Source organism: Columba livia, chromosome 14, assembly GCF_036013475.1.
Source record: "Columba livia isolate bColLiv1 breed racing homer chromosome 14, bColLiv1.pat.W.v2, whole genome shotgun sequence".
NCBI lineage: Eukaryota > Metazoa > Chordata > Aves > Columbiformes > Columbidae > Columba > Columba livia.
In genome coordinates, this window is record NC_088615.1 from 17,696,811 (window position 1) to 17,717,391 (window position 20,581).

The window sequence follows — 20,581 nt, forward strand, 5'->3', positions numbered from 1 at the left end:
CCCGTGCCATCCACTGTCGGACTCCCCAGCCGGACTCGGCGAGAAGGAGAGAGAAACGGAGGGCTCACGACCGCTGCCGCCGCGCTGCTGCCGGGCGCCGCTTCCGCGGAGGACTGCGGGGGCGATCCGCGAGACGGAGGCTGTCCCGAACCGGCCCGACATGGCGATCGCAAGGCAAGTGCTTTGTCTCTCTGCTTTCCTGTCTCTGCCGCACGTTCGCTCCCAGCCCCTGCGCTACTCCGTAGCCGAGGAGGGGGAGAGCGGCTCGGTGGTAGGCAACGTGGCGGAGGACGCGGGGCTGGCCCCGGCGCAGCTCTCGGCTCGCCGCGCCCGCCTGGCCTCGGAGGACGGCCGGCAGCACTTTCGCTTAGAGCGCGGCACCGGCCGCCTGCTCGTGGCGGACAGGCTGGACCGGGAGGAGCTGTGCGGGCAGGCCGCTACCTGCACGCTGCCCTTCGAGCTGGTGCTGGCCAACCCCCTGCAGTTCTTGCGGGTCGAGGTGACCGTGCAGGACATTAATGACCATGCGCCCGTTTTCCCGGAGGAACAAGTCACCGTTAAGATTCCCGAACCGGGCAACCCGGGGTCGCGTTTCCCACTGGAGGGAGCTCAGGACCTGGATATTGGTAGCAACAGCATCCAGTCTTACAGCATCTCTCCCGAGAACGAGTACTTTAGTATCTCCTTTGGGAGTCGGACCAATGATAACAAATATGTGGAACTGGTCTTGGAAAAGCCGGTAGACAGAGAGGAACAGGCAGAGATGCATTTCACTGTCATTGCCATGGATGGAGGTGTTCTGCCCAGGAGTGGGACCACACAAATCCATATTGTAGTTCTAGATGTAAATGACAACGCACCAGTCTTCACGCAGGATCAGTATGTTGGGAAGGTTTTGGAAAATGCACCAGAGGGTTCTGTGGTTCTCAGCGTGGTGGCAACCGATCAGGATGTGGGATTTAATGGGGACATCTCCTATCAGTTCAGCCAAGTAGCAGGCCAGATCCGCTCAGCATTTGTAATTGACCCCACCAGTGGTGAAATTAAACTCACAAAACCTCTGGACTTTGAGGCTGCAGAGAAATACGAGCTCAGTGTACGAGCCACAGATGGTGGTGGCCTGTCAGCAATCTGCAAGGTGTTGGTGGAGGTGGTGGATGTGAATGACAATGCTCCAGAGCTGGTGGTCAGTTCCTTCAGCAGCCCCCTCCCTGAAAATGCATTACCTGGGACAGTGGTCGCCCTCTTTGCTGTCAGGGACAGAGATTCTGGAGCCAATGGGAAGGTGTCCTGTGCCCTTGAGGACCAGCTGTCATTCTCCCTGCGTCCAGCCTATAAGAATTACTATGAGCTGGTGACCGTGAGCGAGCTGGACCGGGAGGAGACAGCACAGTACATCCTGAGTGTCACAGCAGCAGACGCGGGATCACCTCCTCTCACAACCACCCAGACCTTCACAGTGGACATCTCTGATGTGAACGACAATGCTCCTGTCTTCAACCAGACATCATACACCATGTATGTGCGTGAGAATAATGTCCCCACGGTGCTTGTTGGAGCTGTGAGTGCTGCAGATGCCGACACAGGGTCGAATGCCAAGGTGACCTATTCCCTGGTACCAGCCCACCCCACAGAGCAGCCTCCATGCTCCTGCATCTCTGTGAACTCTGAGAACGGGGATGTGTTTGTGTTGCGGCCTCTGGACTATGAGGAGGTGAAGCAGATTGATGTCTTAGTGCGTGCCTCTGATGCTGGGTCTCCTGCCCTCAGTTCCAATGTCACTGTCCGCCTTGTTGTAGTGGATGAGAATGACAATGCGCCACTGGTGCTGTACCCCTCACAGGACAGCAGCCCTCTCTCCAGTGAGCTGGTGCCCATGTCAGCTGAAGCAGGGTACCTTGTCACTAAAGTGGTGGCTGTTGATGCCGACTCGGGACAGAACTCATGGCTCTCATACCACCTGCTGAGGGCCACTGACCCTGGGCTGTTTGTGGTGGGTGCCCAAAGTGGGGAAGTGCGGCTGAGGAGGCCCGTGACAGAGAGAGACCCCACGAGGCAGAAACTTGTTGTTCTGGTGCGAGACAATGGGCAGCCACCTCTGTCAGCCACAGCATCACTGAGTGCACTTCTGCTCCATGACTTCTCAGATGTGCGCCTGCCACACAGCAGCCTTGCCATGGAGGATGAGGGTGACTCCCTAACAATGTATTTAATCATTTCATTGGTCTTTGTTTCACTCCTCTTCCTCGCATTCATGGCAGCCTTTGTTCTTCGCAAGATGTGCAAGAGAAAGGAGTTGAAGGGTACACATGTGTTTTACGATGCCGGTAACCTGCAGAGCAGCCTGGCGGATGCAGCCACTGCAGGCACCCTGCCCCACCCCTATTGCTATGAGATCAGCCTCACAACAGGCTCAGGCAACAGCGAGTTCAAGTTCCTGAAGCCCATCCTCCCCAGCCTGCCACCACAGCACTGCACCATGGGCAGGGGAACTGATGATGAACAGGATTTCCCCTGTGGCCCTATCACCCTGGAGGATGTGGCACCAGACAACCCAGGGATGCTCTCTGTGGAAGAGTTCAATAGTCTTTCCTTTAAGTAGGTGGAGTCAGCACAGCCAGAGGCCTTGAGCCTTTTGATAGGAAGGGATTTGGGCTTCAACATTTGGCAATGGTTCCTTCAGAGTAAATCTGAATTTCCAATTGGAAACAATGTTTCCCCTCAAATTTTAAGTCTGATGGAAGCTTGTCTCCTCCTCAGAAAATGCCTAAAGAATCTAAAGCCTCATCAGAGAGGCAATAGTACGTGTCAGGTCTGTTACAGCCATTTCTAAAATACTTCAAGGGTGTGGTTAATTCCAGGGCACACAGCTAAGTTCTTGTCTCAGGACCCTCTTATTCTTGCCATAAGGCAATGGCACAGTTGGACAGACAAATCATCAGCTTGCTGAAATGTATGTAGCCCTTCTCCTGGGTCAGGAAAGCAAGGAAATTGTGAATAGTGTGTTACACTGCAGTGCAAGCACGAGCCTCTCTGTGCTCTGAGTTCTGGATGTCTCTGCCTCTGAGACATATAGGCTCTGTGTGTTTTGCCTTCTGGTCACTATATCTGTCTGTACAGCCATTGTGTGTCTGCATATTCTGCTCTAGTGCTGCCTGTTGAAGCAAGGAGTTGCTCACAGCCACCCATTTTGATCTGTGAACTTCCAGATCATCAGAGAAGAAAGATATCTTGATCCTTTGAATACAGCCATCTCATCTTCTTTAGGGGGGAGCAGCAACATGCATAATAAAACTTTAATTTGGCATATGAAAGGGAGGTGGGCGAGTGGGCTTTCTCCGTGGGATTGCCTTGAAATTACAGCAGCAAAACAATATTTGTATACAGTATAACTGTGCAGAATTGTGAAAACACATTCATTGTCTTCGAGTGTATTGCAAGGAAAGTCCACAAGATGCTACAAAGGACATTGTCTAAAGGTAGAATCAAGATGAACTTGGAAAGAGGCTGTTGAGTTTGGTCTTGTCATTGTTGTTCCCAACTTCAGAGACTTCTTGATGGGAGTGGAAATCTGTCCTGAGATGATTTTCTGGGTTTGTGTAGAGCTTTTGCATTCTTCTATTTGCCCTTTCTCCTTCTCCTTCTCCTTCTCCTTCTCCTTCTCCTTCTCCTTTGTGAACTGTCTTTGAGCATTTTATTACCTATTCCTCTTAAGGACTGTCACCCCGTGTATAATAATGCATTGTATGAATTAAGGCAGTGTGACACACTATATTTGGAAACCCTCGTACTGTCTTGTGCTTCAGTTATAAACTCTACCGTTGTGAACTATAATACATTAATGTCTAAAAGTGAAATAAAAAGAATGTGCACTTGAGTAGAGAGAGTAGTCTTTGTAGAGAAGTTGTTTCTGGGAATTCTGTGTCGAAGTTTTCAAGAGGACTGGAGTTTTTTCCCCTGTTATCCTCTGAAATGTGTTTGTGGGGGTGTTTTTCTGCAATTTGGAGATGCGGCTTGTAGAGAACTCAGGAAAACTGTTGGGAGGAGGGAACTGCTTTGTGAATATTCTGAGCACAGAGCTTTTGGCTGCAAACTCAAGAAGTGAATGATCGATTATCCAGTTAACTTGAATAGAATAATAGAATCATTTAGGTTGGAAAAGGTCCCTGAGACCATCAAGTCCAACCATTAACCTAGCACTACCAAGTCCCTGAGCACTACTTCCTCGGGTGGCAACCCCAAGACTTCCCTGGGCAGCATGTGCCACTGCTTGACAATACTTCCAGTGAATAAATTATTGCTGATCTTGAATCTAAATATCCCCTGACATAACTTGAAGCCATTTTTACTCATCCTATCACCTGTTACTTGGGAAAAGTGACTAATAACAACCTCACTACAATGTCATTTCAGTACTGGCCTTTGCTGTCTCATGCTTGTTCTGCAGTAGAAATTTTGTAGCAGAACAATAAACTCCAGTCTGAGGATTGTGCAGGCAGCTCTTCATGTGCTACAGGTGAGAAAGCCACCTATGAGCAAGAAGTCTGCATGCAAAGTTGTTTTAGTGTGACAGCAGAAATGATGAAGAGAATTGCTTTTCTGCAGGAAAGTTCTATAATAGCTTGAAAAACCGAAATGGGTGCACTCGTTCTTTTGTATGACTGGGTTGTGCACGGCATGCTGTGTGTGATTGCAGTCCTGTGTGAATCTCCTCTGCTCAGAGTTCTCCTCATCTAATGGGATTCAGGTTTATCTGTGTTAATTTCTTCCAACAGTGTGCGCTATCACCAACTGAATTGTGAATGAGGCTTAGTAACGCCTCTCTTACTGACATGACGAGGAACAAGCAGCTCCTGGTGTATACCTGCTGCATCTCATCTTGGTCCAGTTCGAGGGTTTGTGTATCTGATGCAATTCATAACTAGATGTTCTACGGTTTTTGCCCTATGAGAGGGTGGGGCTATTTCCTACAATGGAGGGCCTGAACACGTTTCTGAGCTTTCCCGAGGGGCTCGTCGGAGGTGCCGTTCATGAAGCAATGTGATGGGCAGGACTTGTCGGACAGGTTCTCCTGGATGCACACATGTCCCTGTACGCACTGTTGTCAGTGATGAGGGCAAACGCGGGGCAGCTGCAGGCGCTGTTGGCCGAGCAGGTGGGAGGGCGAGGCAGAGACCAATGCCCAGCGCCACAGCGCTGCAGTTGCTGTAGGCGAATGCGAGTGTTGCTGCCGTTCTGTTTGAATAAGTCCTTCGAAGACTCCTATCGCGTGGTGATGGCAAGAAAACGAACAGGGAGGAGGTGTGGAGTACAACGTAACGGTGCGGGCGGCAGACGGCGGGTCGCCGGCTCTGTGGAGCAGCGCGGTGCTGTGGCTGCGGGTGCTGGACGTCAACGACAACGCGCCGGTGTTCGCGGAGGCGCGCTACAGCGCCCGTCTGCCCGAGAACAACGCGGTGGGCGCGCCGGTGCTGAGGGTGCGGGCGTGGGACACGGACTGGGGGCAGAACGTGGGCGTGCGGTACCGGCTGGGGGAGGGGCGTGTGCGGGGCGCGCCGCTGTCGTCGTCCGTGTCGGTGGAGGCGGAGACGGGCGCGCTGTACCCGCTGCGCTCGTTCGACTACGGGGAGGTGCGCGAGGTGGGGCTGTGGGTGCGGGCGGAGGACGGCGGCGCGCCGGCGCTGAGCAGCAACGTGTCGGTGCGGCTGGTGATCGTGGACGAGAACGACAACGCGCCGCAGGTGCTGTACCCGCCGGCAGCGCCGCTGCGGCGGGCGCGGGCTGGGCGGGCGTGGAGCTGGCGCCGCGCTCGGCGGAGCCCGGGGCGCTGGTGGCCAAGGTGGTGGCGGTGGACGTGAACGCGGGGCAGAACGCGTGGCTGTCGTACGAGCTGACCAACGGGACGGAGCCGGGGCTGTTCCGCGTGTTGCTGCACAGCGGCGAGGTGCGCACGGCGGGAAAAGGGGCGGAGCGGGACGTGCGTCGGCAGATGCTCGTCATGCCGGTGCGAGACCGCGGGCAGCCGCCGCCCCCCGCCGCCCCGATCCTCGCATCGCGCTGTCGTGCGACTTCTGCAACGGCTTCCTCCAGCTCAGCCACGCTCCCAGGGGCACCTGCGCACCACCTACATCATCGCCTCTCCGGTCTGGGTCTCTTTGCTATTCCTCCTCTCCGTTCTCTCCTATTCTCCAGACAAGCTGTGTCAGGATCGCCTCTGGACACGCTGTTCGCCTGCCTGTGCCTGCTGCTAGTGTCACCGCGAATTGAACAGGAACTGCGTGGACGACACCAGTACGGTCACTGCGTCGCCGGCTTATCGCTACGAAGCATTCCTGTGCAGCGGCTCGGGGAGCAGAGAATTCCAATTCTTGAGCAGCACTGAGGAGAGGACGGGCAAGGACGAACAACCGCTGATCAGCTCGCAGCTCACGGGGGAGAGGAAGGTCGAACCCGGGAGCAGAGCTGCTCCTCCCACTCAGCCGCTTGACTGCCCGACGGGCAGGGGCGTTCAGGCCTGAGTCGTGTTCGGATTCTTCTAGGTTTCCCGTCTGCGCTCTGAGATTCCCGAGTCCATGTAGCGACGGGCTCTGTTGTTCCCTGCAGGCTGCCAAGGCGGAGCCTCTTGCCCAGATTCTCCGGCCGGGGAAGCCAGCTCCACCACTCCGGGCTCAGCCTCCGCTTCACGGTGCCGTTGGAAACGCCCTGTGCTGGTCTTGCCCCCATGTTTCTCCAAAGCTACAGACTGGCCTCCCAGGTGGCAGGCGCACCCTCCTGCCCGCGGGTTCTGGGAAACAGAGGAAGACGCGGGGCAGGTGCCGGCGCTGCCCGTGCACTCGGGCTGACCTGACGGCCCCGCAGGGCTCTCAGAGCTCCGTCCCTGCGCTTCTCTCCCCGGCGCACTGTACGCCCGTTCTGCCGTGAGACCCCAGGCGGGAGAGCGACCGCGGCCACGCGTGTGCGCGTGGGTCCGGGTTCCGGTGCGAGGCGGCAGCGCGAACAGCGGGCGGCGGCGGGTGCATTCTAGGAGCGGGCCGCAGGGTGGCGCTCCCAGCTAAGACGTCGCCGAGCGGCTGCGAGTTGGGAGGCTGACGAGCCCGGCCCTGCCCAGCCCAGCCCGGCCGGGAAGCAGTAGCTGCGGCAGTGAGCGGTGCCCCCTGCCATCCGTTGCCGGACCACGGGAGCCTCGCTGCGGGTCAGAAACAGGACTCGGCGTGAAGGAAGGAAGAAGGGAGAGAGGGGAAGCGCGCGCCCGCCCGCTTGCCCTACGCCGCGCTGCTTCCGCGGAGGACTGCGCGGGCGATCCGCGAGACGGAGGCTGTCCCAGACCAGCCCGACATGGCGATCGCAAGGCAAGTGTTTTGTCTCTCTGCTTTCCTGTCCCTGGTGCACGGTCGTTCTGAGCTCCTGCGCTACTCCGTAGCCGAGGAGGGGGAGAGCGGCTCGGTGGTAGGCAACGTGGCGGAGGACGCGGGGCTGGCCCCGGCGCAGCTCTCGGCTCGCCGCGCCCGCCTGGCCTCGGAGGACGGCCGGCAGCACTTTCGCTTAGAGCGCGGCACCGGCCGCCTGCTCGTGGCGGAGAGGCTGGACCGGGAGGAGCTGTGCGGGCAGGCCGCTACCTGCACGCTGCCCTTCGAGCTGGTGCTGGCCAACCCCCTGCAGTTCTTGCGGGTTGAGGTGACCGTGGAGGACATTAATGACCATGCGCCCGTTTTCCCGGAGGAACAAGTCACTTTTAAGATCCTGGAAACGAGCAACCCGGGGTCGCGTTTCCCGCTGGAGGGAGCTCGGGACCTGGATGTTGGCAGCAACAGCATCCAGGCTTACAGCATAACTCCTGAGAATGGGTACTTTAGTGTGTCCTTTGGGACTCGGATTAAGGGCAAGAAATATGTTGAATTGGTCCTGGAAAAGCTGCTAGACAGAGAGGAGCAGTCGGAGATGGGTTTCAGTCTCACTGCCATGGACGGGGGATCTCCACCCAGGAGTGGAACCACCCAAATCCGCATTATTGTTCTGGATGTAAATGACAATTCTCCCATCTTTGCCCAGGATCTCTATGTTGGGCAGGTTTTGGAAAGTGCACCAGAAGGCTCTGTTGTTCTCAGCGTGTTGGCGACTGATCTGGATGCAGGACCTAATGGGGACATCTCCTATCAGTTCAGCCAAGCAGTGAGCCAGAGTGACTCAGCATTTGTCATTGACCCTTTCAGTGGTGAAATTAAACTCACAAAGCCTCTGGACTTTGAGACAGCAGAGAATCATGAGCTCAGTGTACGAGCCACAGATGGTGGTGGCCTCTCAGCAATCTGCAAGGTGTTGGTGGAGGTGGTGGATGTGAATGACAATGCACCAGAGTTAGTGGTCAATTCCTTCAGCAGCCCCCTCCCTGAGAATGCATTACCTGGGACAGTGGTCGCCCTCTTTAATGTCAAGGATAGAGATTCTGGAGCCAATGGGAAGGTGTCCTGTGCCCTTGAGGACCAGCTGTCATTCTCCCTGCGACCAGCGTATAAGAATTACTATGAGCTGGTGACCGTGAGCATGTTGGACCGGGAAGAGACTGCACAGTACATTCTCAGTGTCACAGCAGCAGATGCGGGGTCACCTCCACTCACAACCACCCAGACCTTCACCGTGGACATCTCTGATGTGAATGACAATGCTCCTGTCTTCAACCAGACATCGTACACCGTGTACGTGCGTGAGAATAATGTCCCCACAGTGCTTCTTGGAGCTGTCAGCGCTGCAGATGTTGACACAGGGTCAAATGCCAAGATAACCTATTCCCTGGTACCAGCCCACCCCACAGAGCAGCCTCCCTGCTCCTGCATCTCTGTGAACTCTGAGAATGGGGATGTGTTTGTGTTGCGGCCTCTGGACTATGAGGAGGTGAAGCAGATTGATGTCTTAGTGCGTGCCTCTGATGCTGGGTCTCCTGCCCTCAGTTCCAATGTCACTGTCCGCCTTGTTGTAGTGGATGAGAATGACAATGCGCCACTGGTGCTGTACCCCTCACAGGACAGCAGCCCTCTCTCCAGTGAGCTGGTGCCCATGTCAGCTGAAGCAGGGTACCTTGTCACTAAAGTGGTGGCTGTTGATGCCGACTCGGGACAGAACTCATGGCTCTCATACCACCTGCTGAGGGCCACTGACCCTGGACTGTTTGTGGTGGGTGCCCAAAGTGGGGAAGTGCAGCTGAGGAGGCCCGTGACAGAAAGAGACCCCACGAGGCAGAAACTTGTTGTTCTGGTGCGAGACAATGGGCAGCCACCTCTGTCAGCCACAGCATCACTGAGTGCACTTCTGCTCCATGACTTCTCAGATGTGCGCCTGCCACACAGCAGCCTTGCCATGGAGGATGAGGGTGACTCCCTAACAATGTATTTAATCATTTCATTGGTCTTTGTTTCACTCCTCTTCCTCGCATTCATGGCAGCCTTTGTTCTTCGCAAGATGTGCAAGAGAAAGGAGTTGAAGGGTACACATGTGTTTTACGATGCCGGTAACCTGCAGAGCAGCCTGGCGGATGCAGCCACTGCAGGCACCCTGCCCCACCCCTATTGCTATGAGATCAGCCTCACAACAGGCTCAGGCAACAGCGAGTTCAAGTTCCTGAAGCCCATCCTCCCCAGCCTGCCACCACAGCACTGCACCATGGGCAGGGGAACTGATGATGAACAGGATTTCCCCTGTGGCCCTATCACCCTGGAGGATGTGGCTCCAGACAACCCAGGGATGCTCTCTGTGGAAGAGTTCAATAGTCTTTCCTTTAAGTAGGTGGAGTCAGCACAGCCAGAGGCCTTGAGCCTTTTGATAGGAAGGGATTTGGGCTTCAACATTTGGCAATGGTTCCTTCAGAGTAAATCTGAATTTCCAATTGGAAACAATGTTTCCCCTCAAATTTTAAGTCTGATGGAAGCCTGTCTCTTCCTCAGAAAATCCCTAAAGAATCTAAAGCCTCATCAGAGAGGCAATAGTACGTGTCAGGTCTGTTACAGCCATTTCTAAAATACTTCAAGGGTGTGGTTAATTCCAGGGCACACAGCTAAGTTCTTGTCTCAGGACCCTCTTATTCTTGCCATAAGGCAATGGCACAGTTGGACAGACAAATCATCAGCTTGCTGAAATGTATGTAGCCCTTCTTCTGGGTCAGGAAAGCAAGGAAATTGTGAATAGTGTGTTACACTGCAGTGCAAGCACGAGCCTCTCTGTGCTCTGAGTTCTGGATGTCTCTGCCTCTGAGACATATAGGCTCTGTGTGTTTTGCCTTCTGGTCACTATATCTGTCTGTACAGCCATTGTGTGTCTGCATATTCTGCTCTAGTGCTGCCTGTTGAAGCAAGGAGTTGCTCACAGCCACCCATTTTGATCTTTGAACTTCCAGATCATCAGAGAAGAAAGATATCTTGATCCTTTGAATACAGCCATCTCATCTTCTTTAGGGGGGAGCAGCAACATGCATAATAAAACTTTAATTTGGCATATGAAAGGGAGGTGGGCGAGTGGGCTTTCTCCGTGGGATTGCCTTGAAATTACAGCAGCAAAACAATATTTGTATACAGTATAACTGTGCAGAATTGTGAAAACACATTCATTGTCTTCGAGTGTATTGCAAGGAAAGTCCACAAGATGCTACAAAGGACATTGTCTAAAGGTAGAATCAAGATGAACTTGGAAAGAGGCTGTTGAGTTTGGTCTTGTCATTGTTGTTCCCAACTTCAGAGACTTCTTGGTGGGAGTGGAAATCTGTCCTGAGATGATTTTCTGGGTTTGTGTAGAGCTTTTGCATTCTTCTATTTGCCCTTTCTCCTTCTCCTTCTCCTTCTCCTTCTCCTTCTCCTTCTCCTTCTCCTTTGTGAACTGTCTTTGAGCATTTTATTACCTATTCCTCTTAAGGACTGTCACCCCGTGTATAATAATGCATTGTATGAATTAAGGCAGTGTGACACACTATATTTGGAAACCCTCGTACTGTCTTGTGCTTCAGTTATAAACTCTACCGTTGTGAACTATAATACATTAATGTCTAAAAGTGAAATAAAAAGAATGTGCACTTGAGTAGAGAGAGTAGTCTTTGTAGAGAAGTTGTTTCTGGGAATTCTGTGTCGAAGTTTTCAAGAGGACTGGAGTTTTTTCCCCTGTTATCCTCTGAAATGTGTTTGTGGGGGTGTTTTTCTGCAATTTGGAGATGCGGCTTGTAGAGCACTCAGGAAAATTGTTGGGAGGAGGGAACTGCTTTGTGAATATTCTGAGCACAGAGCTTTTGGCTGCAAACTCAAGAAGTGAATGATCGATTATCCAGTTAACTTGAATAGAATAATAGAATCATTTAGGTTGGAAAAGGTCCCTGAGACCATCAAGTCCAACCATTAACCTAGCACTACCAAGTCCCTGAGCACTACTTCCTCGGGTGGCAACCCCAAGACTTCCCTGGGCAGCATGTGCCACTGCTTGACAATACTTCCAGTGAATAAATTATTGCTGATCTTGAATCTAAATATCCCCTGACATAACTTGAAGCCATTTTTACTCATCCTATCACCTGTTACTTGGGAAAAGTGACTAATAACAACCTCACTACAATGTCATTTCAGTACTGGCCTTTGCTGTCTCATGCTTGTTCTGCAGTAGAAATTTTGTAGCAGAACAATAAACTCCAGTCTGAGGATTGTGCAGGCAGCTCTTCATGTGCTACAGGTGAGAAAGCCACCTATGAGCAAGAAGTCTGCATGCAAAGTTGTTTTAGTGTGACAGCAGAAATGATGAAGAGAATTGCTTTTCTGCAGGAAAGTTCTATAATAGCTTGAAAAACCGAAATGGGTGCACTCGTTCTTTTGTATGACTGGGTTGTGCACGGCATGCTGTGTGTGATTGCAGTCCTGTGTGAATCTCCTCTGCTCAGAGTTCTCCTCATCTAATGGGATTCAGGTTTATCTGTGTTAATTTCTTCCAACAGTGTGCGCTATCACCAACTGAATTGTGAATGAGGCTTAGTAACGCCTCTCTTACTGACATGACGAGGAACAAGCAGCTCCTGGTGTATACCTGCTGCATCTCATCTTGGTCCAGTTCGAGGGTTTGTGTATCTGATGCAATTCATAACTAGATGTTCTACGGTTTTTGCCCTATGAGAGGGTGGGGCTATTTCCTACAATGGAGGGCCTGAACACGTTTCTGAGCTTTCCCGAGGGGCTCGTCGGAGGTGCCGTTCATGAAGCAATGTGATGGGCAGGACTTGTCGGACAGGTTCTCCTGGATGCACACATGTCCCTGTACACACTGGTGTCAGTGATGAGGGCAAACGCGGGGCAGCTGCAGGCGCTGTTAGCCGAGCAGGTGGGAGGGCGAGGCAGAGACCAATGCCCAGCGCCAGAGCGCTGCAGTTGCTGTAGGCGAATGCGAGTGTTGCTCCCGTTCTGTTTGAATAAGTCCTTCGAGGACTCCTGTCGCGTGGTGATGGCAAGAAAATGAACCGGGAGGAGGTGTGGAGTACAACGTAACGGTGCGGACGGCGGAGGGTGGGTCGCCGGCTCTGTGGAGCAGCGCGGTGCTGTGGCTGCGGGTGCTGGACGTCAACGACAACGCGCCGGTGTTCGCGGAGGCGCGCTACAGCGCCCGTGTGCCCGAGAACAACGCGGCGGGCGCGCTGGTGTTGAGGGTGCGGGCGTGGGACACGGACTGGGGGCAGAACGCGCGCGTGCGGTACCGGCTGGGGGAGGGGCGTGTGCGGGGCGCGCCGCTGTCGTCGTCCGTGTCGGTGGAGGCGGAGACGGGCGCGCTGTACCCGCTGCGCTCGTTCGACTACGAGGAGGTGCGCGAGGTGGGGCTGTGGATGCGGGCGGAGGACGGCAGCGCGCCGGCGCTGAGCAGCAACGTGTCGGTGCGGCTGGTGATCGTGGACGAGAACGACAACGCGCCGCAGGTGCTGTACCCGCCGGCAGCGCCGCTGCGGCGGGCGCGGGCTGGGCGGTCGTGGAGCTGGCGCCGCGCTCGGCGGAGCCCGGGGCGCTGGTGGCCAAGGTGGTGGTGGTAGACGCGGACGCGGGGCAGAACGCGTGGCTGTCGTACGAGCTGACCAACGGGACGGAGCCGGGGCTGTTCCGCGTGTTGCTGCACAGCGGCGAGGTGCGCACGGCGGGAAAAGGGGCGGAGCGGGACGTGCGTCGGCAGATGCTTGTCATGCCGGTGCGAGACCGCGGGCAGCCGCCGCCCCCCGCCGCCCCGATCCTCGCATCGCGCTGTCGCGCGACTTCTGCAACGGCTTCCTCCAGCTCAGCCACGCTCCCAGGGGCACCTGCGCACCACCTACATCATCGCCTCTCCGGTCTGGGTCTTTTTGCTATTCCTCCTCTCCGTTCTCTCCTATTCTCCAGCCAAGCTGTGTCAGGATCGCCTCTGGACACGCTGTTCACCTGCCTGTTCCTGCTGCTAGTGTCACCGCGAATTGAACAGGGACTGCGTGGACGACACCAGTACGGTCACTGCGTCGCCAGCTTATCGCTACGAAGCATTCCTGTGCAGCGGCTCGGGGAGCAGAGAATTCCAACTCCTGAGCAGCACTGAGGAGAGGCCGGGCAAGGACGAACAACCGCTGATCAGCTCGCAGCTCACGGGGGAGAGGAAGGTCGAACCCGGGAGCAGAGCTGCTCCTCCCACTCAGCCGCTTGACTGCCTGACGGGCAGGGGCGTTCAGGCCTGAGTCGTATTGGGATTCTTCTCGGTTTCCCGTCTGCGCTCTGAGATTCCCGGGTGGATGTAGCGACGGGCTCTGTCGTTCCCTGCAGGCTGCCAAGGCGGAGCCTCTTGCCCAGATTCTCCGGCCGGGGAAGCCAGCTCCATCCCTCCGGGCTCAGCCTCCGCTTCACGGTGCCGTGGGAAACGCCCTGTGCTGGTCTTGCCCCCATGTTTCTCCAAAGCTACAGACTGGCCTCCCAGGTGGCAGGCGCACCCTCCTGCCCGCGGGTTCTGGGAAACAGAGGAAGACGCGGGGCAGGTGCCGGCGCTGCCCGTGCACTCGGGCTGACCTGACTGCCCCGCAGGGCTCTCAGCGCTCCGTCCCTGCGCTTCTCTCCCCGGCGCACTGTACGCCCGTCCTGCCGTGAGACCCCAGGCGGGAGAGCGACCGCGGCCACGCGTGTGCGCGCGGGTCCGGGTTCCGGTGCGAGGCGGCAGCGCGAACAGCGGGCGGCGGCGGGTGCATTCTAGGAGAGGGCCGCAGGGTGGCGCTCCCAGCTAAGACGTCGCCGAGCGGCTGCGAGTTAGGAGGCTGACGAGCCCGACCCGGCCCTGCCCAGCCCAGCCCGGCCGGGAAGCAGTTGCGGCGGCAGCGAGCGGTGCCCCCTGCCATCCGTTGCCGGACCCCGGCAGCCTCGCTGCGGGTCAGAAACAGGACTCGGCGAGAAGGAAGGAAGGAGAGAGGGGAAGCGCCGGCGCTCCTGCCTGACGCCGCGCTGCTTCCAGGGAGGACTGCGCGGGCGATCCGTGAGACGGACGCTGTCCCGGACCGACCCGACATGGCGATCGCAAGGCAAGTGCTTTGTCTCTCTGCTTTCCTGTCCCTGCCGCACGCTCGCTCCCAGCCCCTGCGCTACTCCGTAGCCGAGGAGGGGGAGAGCGGCTCGGTGGTAGGCAACGTGGCGGAGGACGCGGGGCTGGCCCCGGCGCAGCTCTCGGCTCGCCGCGCCCGCCTGGCCTCGGAGGACGGCCGGCAGCACTTTCGCTTAGAGCGCGGCACCGGCCGCCTGCTCGTGGCGGAGAGGCTGGACCGGGAGGAGCTGTGCGGGCAGGCCGCTACCTGCACGCTGCCCTTCGAGCTGGTGCTGGCCAACCCCCTGCAGTTCTTGCGGGTCGAGGTGACCGTGGAGGACATCAATGACCATGCGCCCGTTTTCCCGGAGGAACAAGTCACTTTTAAGATCCCGGAAAGGAACGACCCGGGCTCACGTTTCCCACTGGAGGGAGCTCGTGACCTGGATATTGGTAGCAACAGCGTCCAGGCTTACAGCATAACTCCTGAGAATGAGTACTTTAGTGTGTCCTTTGGGAGTCGCATCAAGGGCAAGAAATATGTGGAACTGGTCTTGAAAAAGCCGCTAGACAGAGAGGAGCAGTCGGAGATGGGTTTCAGCCTCATTGCCGTGGACGGGGGCTCTCCACCCAGGAGTGGAACCACGCAAATCCGCATTATTGTTCTGGATGTAAATGACAATTCTCCCATCTTTGCGCAGGATCTGTATGTTGGGCAGGTTTTAGAAAATGCACCAGAAGGCTCTGTTGTTCTCAGCGTACTGGCGACTGATCTGGATGCAGGACCTAATGGGGACATCTCCTATCAGTTCAGCCAAGCAGTAAGCCAGAGTGACTCAGCATTTGTCATTGACCATGTGAGTGGTGAAATTAAACTAAGAAAGCCTCTGGACTTCGAGACAGCAGAGAATCATGAGCTCAGTGTTCGAGCCACAGATGGTGGTGGCCTGTCAGCAATCTGCAAGGTGTTGGTGGAGGTGGTGGATGTGAATGACAATGCTCCAGAGCTGGTGGTCAGTTCCTTCAGCAGCCCCCTCCCTGAAAACGCATTACCTGGGACAGTGGTCGCCCTCTTTGCTGTCAAGGATAGAGATTCTGGAGCCAATGGGAAGGTGTCCTGTGCCCTTGAGGACCAGCTGTCATTCTCCCTGCGTCCAGCTTATAAGAATTACTATGAGCTGGTGACTGTGATCACACTGGACCGGGAGGAGACAGCACAGTACATCCTGAGTGTCACAGCAGCAGACGTGGGGTCACCTCCTCTCACAACCACCCAGACCTTCACAGTGGACATCTCTGATGTGAATGACAATGCACCTGTCTTCAACCAGACATCATACGTCATGTATGTGCATGAGAACAATGTCCCCACAGTACTTGTTGGAGCTGTCAGCGCTGCAGATGCCGATACAGGGTCGAATGCCAAGGTGACCTATTCCCTGTTACCAGCCCACCCCACAGAGCAGCCTCCCTGCTCCTGTATCTCTGTGAACTCTGAGAACGGGGATGTATTTGTGCTGCGGCCTCTGGACTACGAGCAGGTGAAGCAGATTGATGTCTTAGTGCGTGCCTCTGATGCTGGATCTCCTCCCCTCAGTGCCAACGTCACTGTCCGCCTTGTCATTGTAGATGAGAATGACAATGCACCACTGGTGCTGTACCCCTCACAGGACAGCAGCCCTCTGTCCAGTGAGCTGGTGTCCAAGTCAGCTGAGGCTGGGTACCTTGTCACCAAGGTGGTGGCTGTCGATGCTGACTCGGGACAGAACTCATGGCTCTCATACCACCTGCTGAGGGCCACTGATCCTGGGCTGTTTGTTGTGGGTGCCCAAAGTGGGGAGGTACGGCTGAGGAGGCCTGTGACAGAGAGAGACCCTGTGAAACAGAAGCTTGTTGTTCTGGTGCGAGACAATGGACAACCACCGCTGTCAGCCACAGCATCACTGAGTGCGCTTCTGCTCAGTGACTTCTCAGATGTTCGCCTACCACAGAGCAGTCTGGCCACAGAAGATGAGGGTGACTCCCTAACAATGTATTTAATAATTTCATTGGTCTTTGTTTCACTCCTCTTCCTCGCATCCGTGGCAGCCTTCGCCACTCACAAGGTTTGCAAGAGAAAGGAGCTGAAGGGTGGGCACGTGTTTTACGATGCCGGTAACCTGCAGAGCAGCCTGGCGGATGCAGCCACTGCAGGCACCCTGCCCCACCCCTATTGCTATGAGATCAGCCTCACAACAGGGTCAGGTAACAGCGAATTCAAGTTCCTGAAGCCCATCCTTCCCAGCCTGCCACCACAGCACTGCACCGTGGGCAGGGGCACAGGTGATGAACAGGATTTCCCCTGTGGCCCTGTCACCCTGGAGGATGTGGCACCAGATAAGCCAGGGACACTCTCTGAAAAGCAGTTCAATAGTCTTTCGTTTCATTAGTATTGTGTCAGCACAGCCAGAGGCTTCATGTGTTGTGATAGGACGAAATATGGGCTACAATGTGTGGTGATGATTCCTTCAGAGTTAATCTGCATTATCAGTTGGCAATGTTGTGTGCATTTAAATTTTTAGTCAGATGAAAGCTGTCTCCTCCTTGCAAAATTAACCAAAAGGCTTTGTCAGACAGGTCATCATATGTGTCAGCTTTGTTACAGCCATTTCTGAAATGCTTTAAGAGTGAGGTGTGTTCTGGAGCCCCCAGCTAATTTCTTGTCTCACTTGCTGTTAGTCGAGACCATGGCCCGCTTATTCTCTGCTGTAACCCAACAGCACAGTCTGGCAGACAAATCACCTGCTCTCTGAATTGCACATACAACTCGTCCTGGTCAGGAAAGCAAGGATGTTGTGAGTACTGTGTTACAATGTGGTGCGGGGCTCTTTCTCCACTGGGTTCTGGCTGTCTCTGTTCCTGAGATATTTGGGCTCAGTGTGTTTTGTCTTCTGGTCACTATATCTGTCTGTACAGCCATTCTGTGTCTGTCTGTGGTGCCCTAGTGCTGCCTGGTGAAGCAGGGAGTTGCTCACATCCACCCACTTTGATCTGTGAACTTCCAGATCATTAGTAAGAAAGGTATCTTGACCCTTTTGATACAACAGTCTCATTTTCTCTAGGGGAGAGCGGCAACATGTAGAATGGAACCTTACTTTGGCACATGAGAGAGAGGTGCGTGGGTAGACGTTCTCCTTGGGAGTGCCTTGAAATTACAGCAGCACAAACAACGTTGGTAAGACTATAATTGTACTGAGTTGGGAAAACACTTTGTCTTTGAGTGCATTGTATGGAAACTCCACAAGTCACTTAAAAGGAGCTTGTCTGAAGGTAGAATCGAGATGAACTGGAAAAGGAGAATGAGCTGGGCCTTGTCATTGCTCTTCCCAAATTCAGAGGCTTCCTGATGGGAGTAGAAATCTGTCCTGAGATGATTTTCTGGGTTCGTGCAGAGCTTTTGCATTCTCCTTTCTGCCCTTTCTCTTTCTTTGTGAACCGTCTTTGACCTGTTCCTCTTAAGAAGGACTGTCACCCCATGTTTAATAAGGCATTGTGTGAATGAAGGCAGTGTGGCATGGAATTTTTGGAAACCCTCACACTCTCTTGTGCTGCAGTTAAAAACTGTGGTATTCTGAATTGTAATGCATTTATGGCTAAAACTTAAATAAAAAGAACAATGTTGGCATAGACTGTAACTGTACAGTTGTGAAAACACATTCATTGTCTTTGAGTGCATTGTAAGAAAACTACAAAATTCACTCCAAATGAGTTTGTCTGAAGATAGAATCAAGATGAACTTGGAAAGGGTTTATTGAATTTGGTCCTGTCATTGTCGTTCCCAAATTCAGAGGCTTTTTGCTGGAAGTGGAAAGCTGTCTCAAGATTATTTTCTGGGTTTGTGTAGAGCTTTTGCATTCTCCTTTTTGCCCATTCTTCTGCTTTGTGAACTGTGTTTAAGCATTATCTTACCTTTTCCTCTTAAGAAGGACTGTCACCCCATGTATAATAACAGACTGATTGAATACAGTGTGGCATGGAATATTGGGAAACCCTCAGACTCTGTTGTGCTGCACTTATATACTGTAACATTGTTAACCATGATACAGTTATGTATAAAAGTGAAATAAACACCTCAATGCCATGTGTGGAGACAGTCTTTTTAGAGATATTCTTTTTGGGAAAGTTTTCAGGAGGCTAGATTAATTTTTTCTTTTTTTTTCTCATTTTGTTCCCTTACTGAGGTAAGGTTGAGTGGGTACATTTCTGCATTTTCGAGTTGCAGCAAATAGAGCATTCTGAAAAACTGTGGGAGAATGGAATTACTGGCAGGTCTCTACAGGACTTCAGGGCACTGAGCTTCTGGCTGTGATAGGACCCAGTTAGGTCCTGGTCAGGGGAAGCTGGTCCCTGCCTAAGAGTGACCCCAGGTGTACAAAAGCCTCATCAAAACAGTGAGGTGTTGGGAGTGACCTTTCCGTCTCTCCAGACAATTCCAGCTGCAGATGGCAGCTCTGAGTTGTTTGAGCATAAAGTGTTTGTGACACTAAATGTGTAGGAGTTTCAGAAGGTGGATGGCACAAAGGTGGAACACATTTTTGGTTTGCTGCATGAATCCTATGGTGGAAGGATAAACTCAACTCAATGTAACCAAGGAATGTACAAGCATCTCCCACATGGTGCTGGTGAGAAAGCCCTCTGCAAGCAAAAAGTCTGCACGGAAACTTCTTTTACTGTGGCACAAGAAATTATGAAGACAAATTCTTTCTTTCAGGAAAATCCTAAAATTGCTTGAACGACTGAAATGGGGGCACTCTTTCTTTTCTGTGACAATGGTCTGCCTTTAGATCATTGATGAAAATATTAAACAGAGCTGGGCCTAGAAATGTACCCTGATGAACATCTGTGGTGGCTGGTCACCAGCAAGATGCCACCCCATTCATTACAGCTCTTTGAGCTTTACACTTCAGCCACTTCTTCAGTCAGACCTGTTCATCTCACAGTTGGACAGTGTGTCTAGAAGGATGCTGTGTGGGACAGTATCTAAAGCCTTATGAGAATCCAGGCAAACTACAGCCACCAGCTTCCCTTCATCTGTGAGGCAGGTGACCTTATCCTAGAAAGATGTCCAATTAGTTAAACAGGACTTTCCCTTGGTGAGTCTATGTTGACTGTACCTTATTATTTTGTTGTCCTTTAAATGCCTTTCAGTAGTACCCACTAGGATCGTCACCTTAACTTTCCCAATAACTGAGGTTAGACAAACAGGTCTGTAGTTTCCTGGATCTGTCCTCATGCCCTTCCTGTAAAATGGAAGAACACTGGCCAGCTTCCAGTCAGCAGGGACCTCTGTAGGTACCCAAGACATTTTGGAGATGGTCAAGAGGGTCCTCCTGTAACATCCATCAGCTCTTTCAGTCCTCTGAGATTAATCCCGTCAGTCCCATAGACTTGTGAACATTCAGCTGATAGAGCAGGTCCCTTACAACTTCAGTGTCCACCAATGGCAGGTCACTGTTCCCTAACTTGTCGTTCTCTGACTCAGTGGCTGGACCAGCTTCAACAACTATCAATCCAATGTTTTCTTTGGACCTCCTCTTGCTATTAATGTACTTTAAAAAGCCTTTCTTGTTGTCCAACACACCACTGGCCAGTTTCATCTCTACTGATCTCTGGCCTTTCATGTCTTCTCCCTGCATATAGGAACCAAAGCTCTGCAATCTTCCTGCAAAGCCTGACCTTGATTCCAGAGATTATACAATTTCTTTTTCCTCATGAATTCTATGAGGAGTTTCCTGTTTTGCCAAGCCTGTCTTCTGTCCCACTTGTTAAATTTTGATGCTGTGGAATTGCCCGCTAAAACGTGGTAACTGTACAGAGTTGTGAAAACACATTCATAGTCTTTGAACGCATTGTAAGAGAACTCCAGAAGTTGCTTCAAAGGATTATGTCTGGAGGCAGAATCAAGGTGAACTTGAAAAGGGGCCATTGATTTTGGTCTTATCATTGTTGCTCCCAAATTGTCAAGGGTTTTGATTGCGGGGTGACAATAAAATCCTGGCAGATGTATTGTTAACCT

The 20,581-nt window shown here is 53.4% G+C and overlaps 4 protein-coding genes across 4 annotated transcripts; all 4 read left to right on the forward strand.

The window, feature by feature from the left end:
- The first annotated feature begins 14 nt into the window (after positions 1 to 14).
- Positions 15 to 3,877, forward strand: LOC110359573 (protocadherin beta-15-like). The gene has a single exon (XM_021289190.2). It carries the CDS (start codon positions 161 to 163, stop codon positions 2,600 to 2,602), a length of 2,442 nt encoding a protein of 813 aa, XP_021144865.2. The 5' UTR covers positions 15 to 160; the 3' UTR covers positions 2,603 to 3,877.
- A 3,215-nt stretch (positions 3,878 to 7,092) lies between these two features.
- On the forward strand, positions 7,093 to 11,068 carry LOC135575450 (protocadherin beta-15-like). The gene has a single exon (XM_065030255.1). It carries the CDS (start codon positions 7,336 to 7,338, stop codon positions 9,775 to 9,777), a length of 2,442 nt encoding a protein of 813 aa, XP_064886327.1. The 5' UTR covers positions 7,093 to 7,335; the 3' UTR covers positions 9,778 to 11,068.
- A 1,085-nt stretch (positions 11,069 to 12,153) lies between these two features.
- LOC135575427 (protocadherin gamma-A3-like) lies at positions 12,154 to 14,115 on the forward strand. The gene is given in 3 exon segments (XM_065030080.1): positions 12,154 to 12,202; positions 12,465 to 12,964; positions 12,967 to 14,115. Coding segments are annotated over 3 exon segments (1,146 nt in total). The 3' UTR covers positions 13,564 to 14,115.
- A 196-nt stretch (positions 14,116 to 14,311) lies between these two features.
- LOC102084283 (protocadherin beta-15-like) lies at positions 14,312 to 18,646 on the forward strand. The gene has a single exon (XM_065030254.1). It carries the CDS (start codon positions 14,514 to 14,516, stop codon positions 16,953 to 16,955), a length of 2,442 nt encoding a protein of 813 aa, XP_064886326.1. The 5' UTR covers positions 14,312 to 14,513; the 3' UTR covers positions 16,956 to 18,646.
- Positions 18,647 to 20,581: the final 1,935 nt, after the last annotated feature.

Excerpts from the sequence above, each read along its gene's own strand:
- LOC110359573 (XM_021289190.2), top strand. The coding sequence starts at position 161 with ATGGCGATCGCAAGGCAAGTGCTTTGTCTCTCTGCTTTCCTGTCTCTG.
- LOC135575450 (XM_065030255.1), top strand. The coding sequence starts at position 7,336 with ATGGCGATCGCAAGGCAAGTGTTTTGTCTCTCTGCTTTCCTGTCCCTG.
- LOC102084283 (XM_065030254.1), top strand. The coding sequence starts at position 14,514 with ATGGCGATCGCAAGGCAAGTGCTTTGTCTCTCTGCTTTCCTGTCCCTG.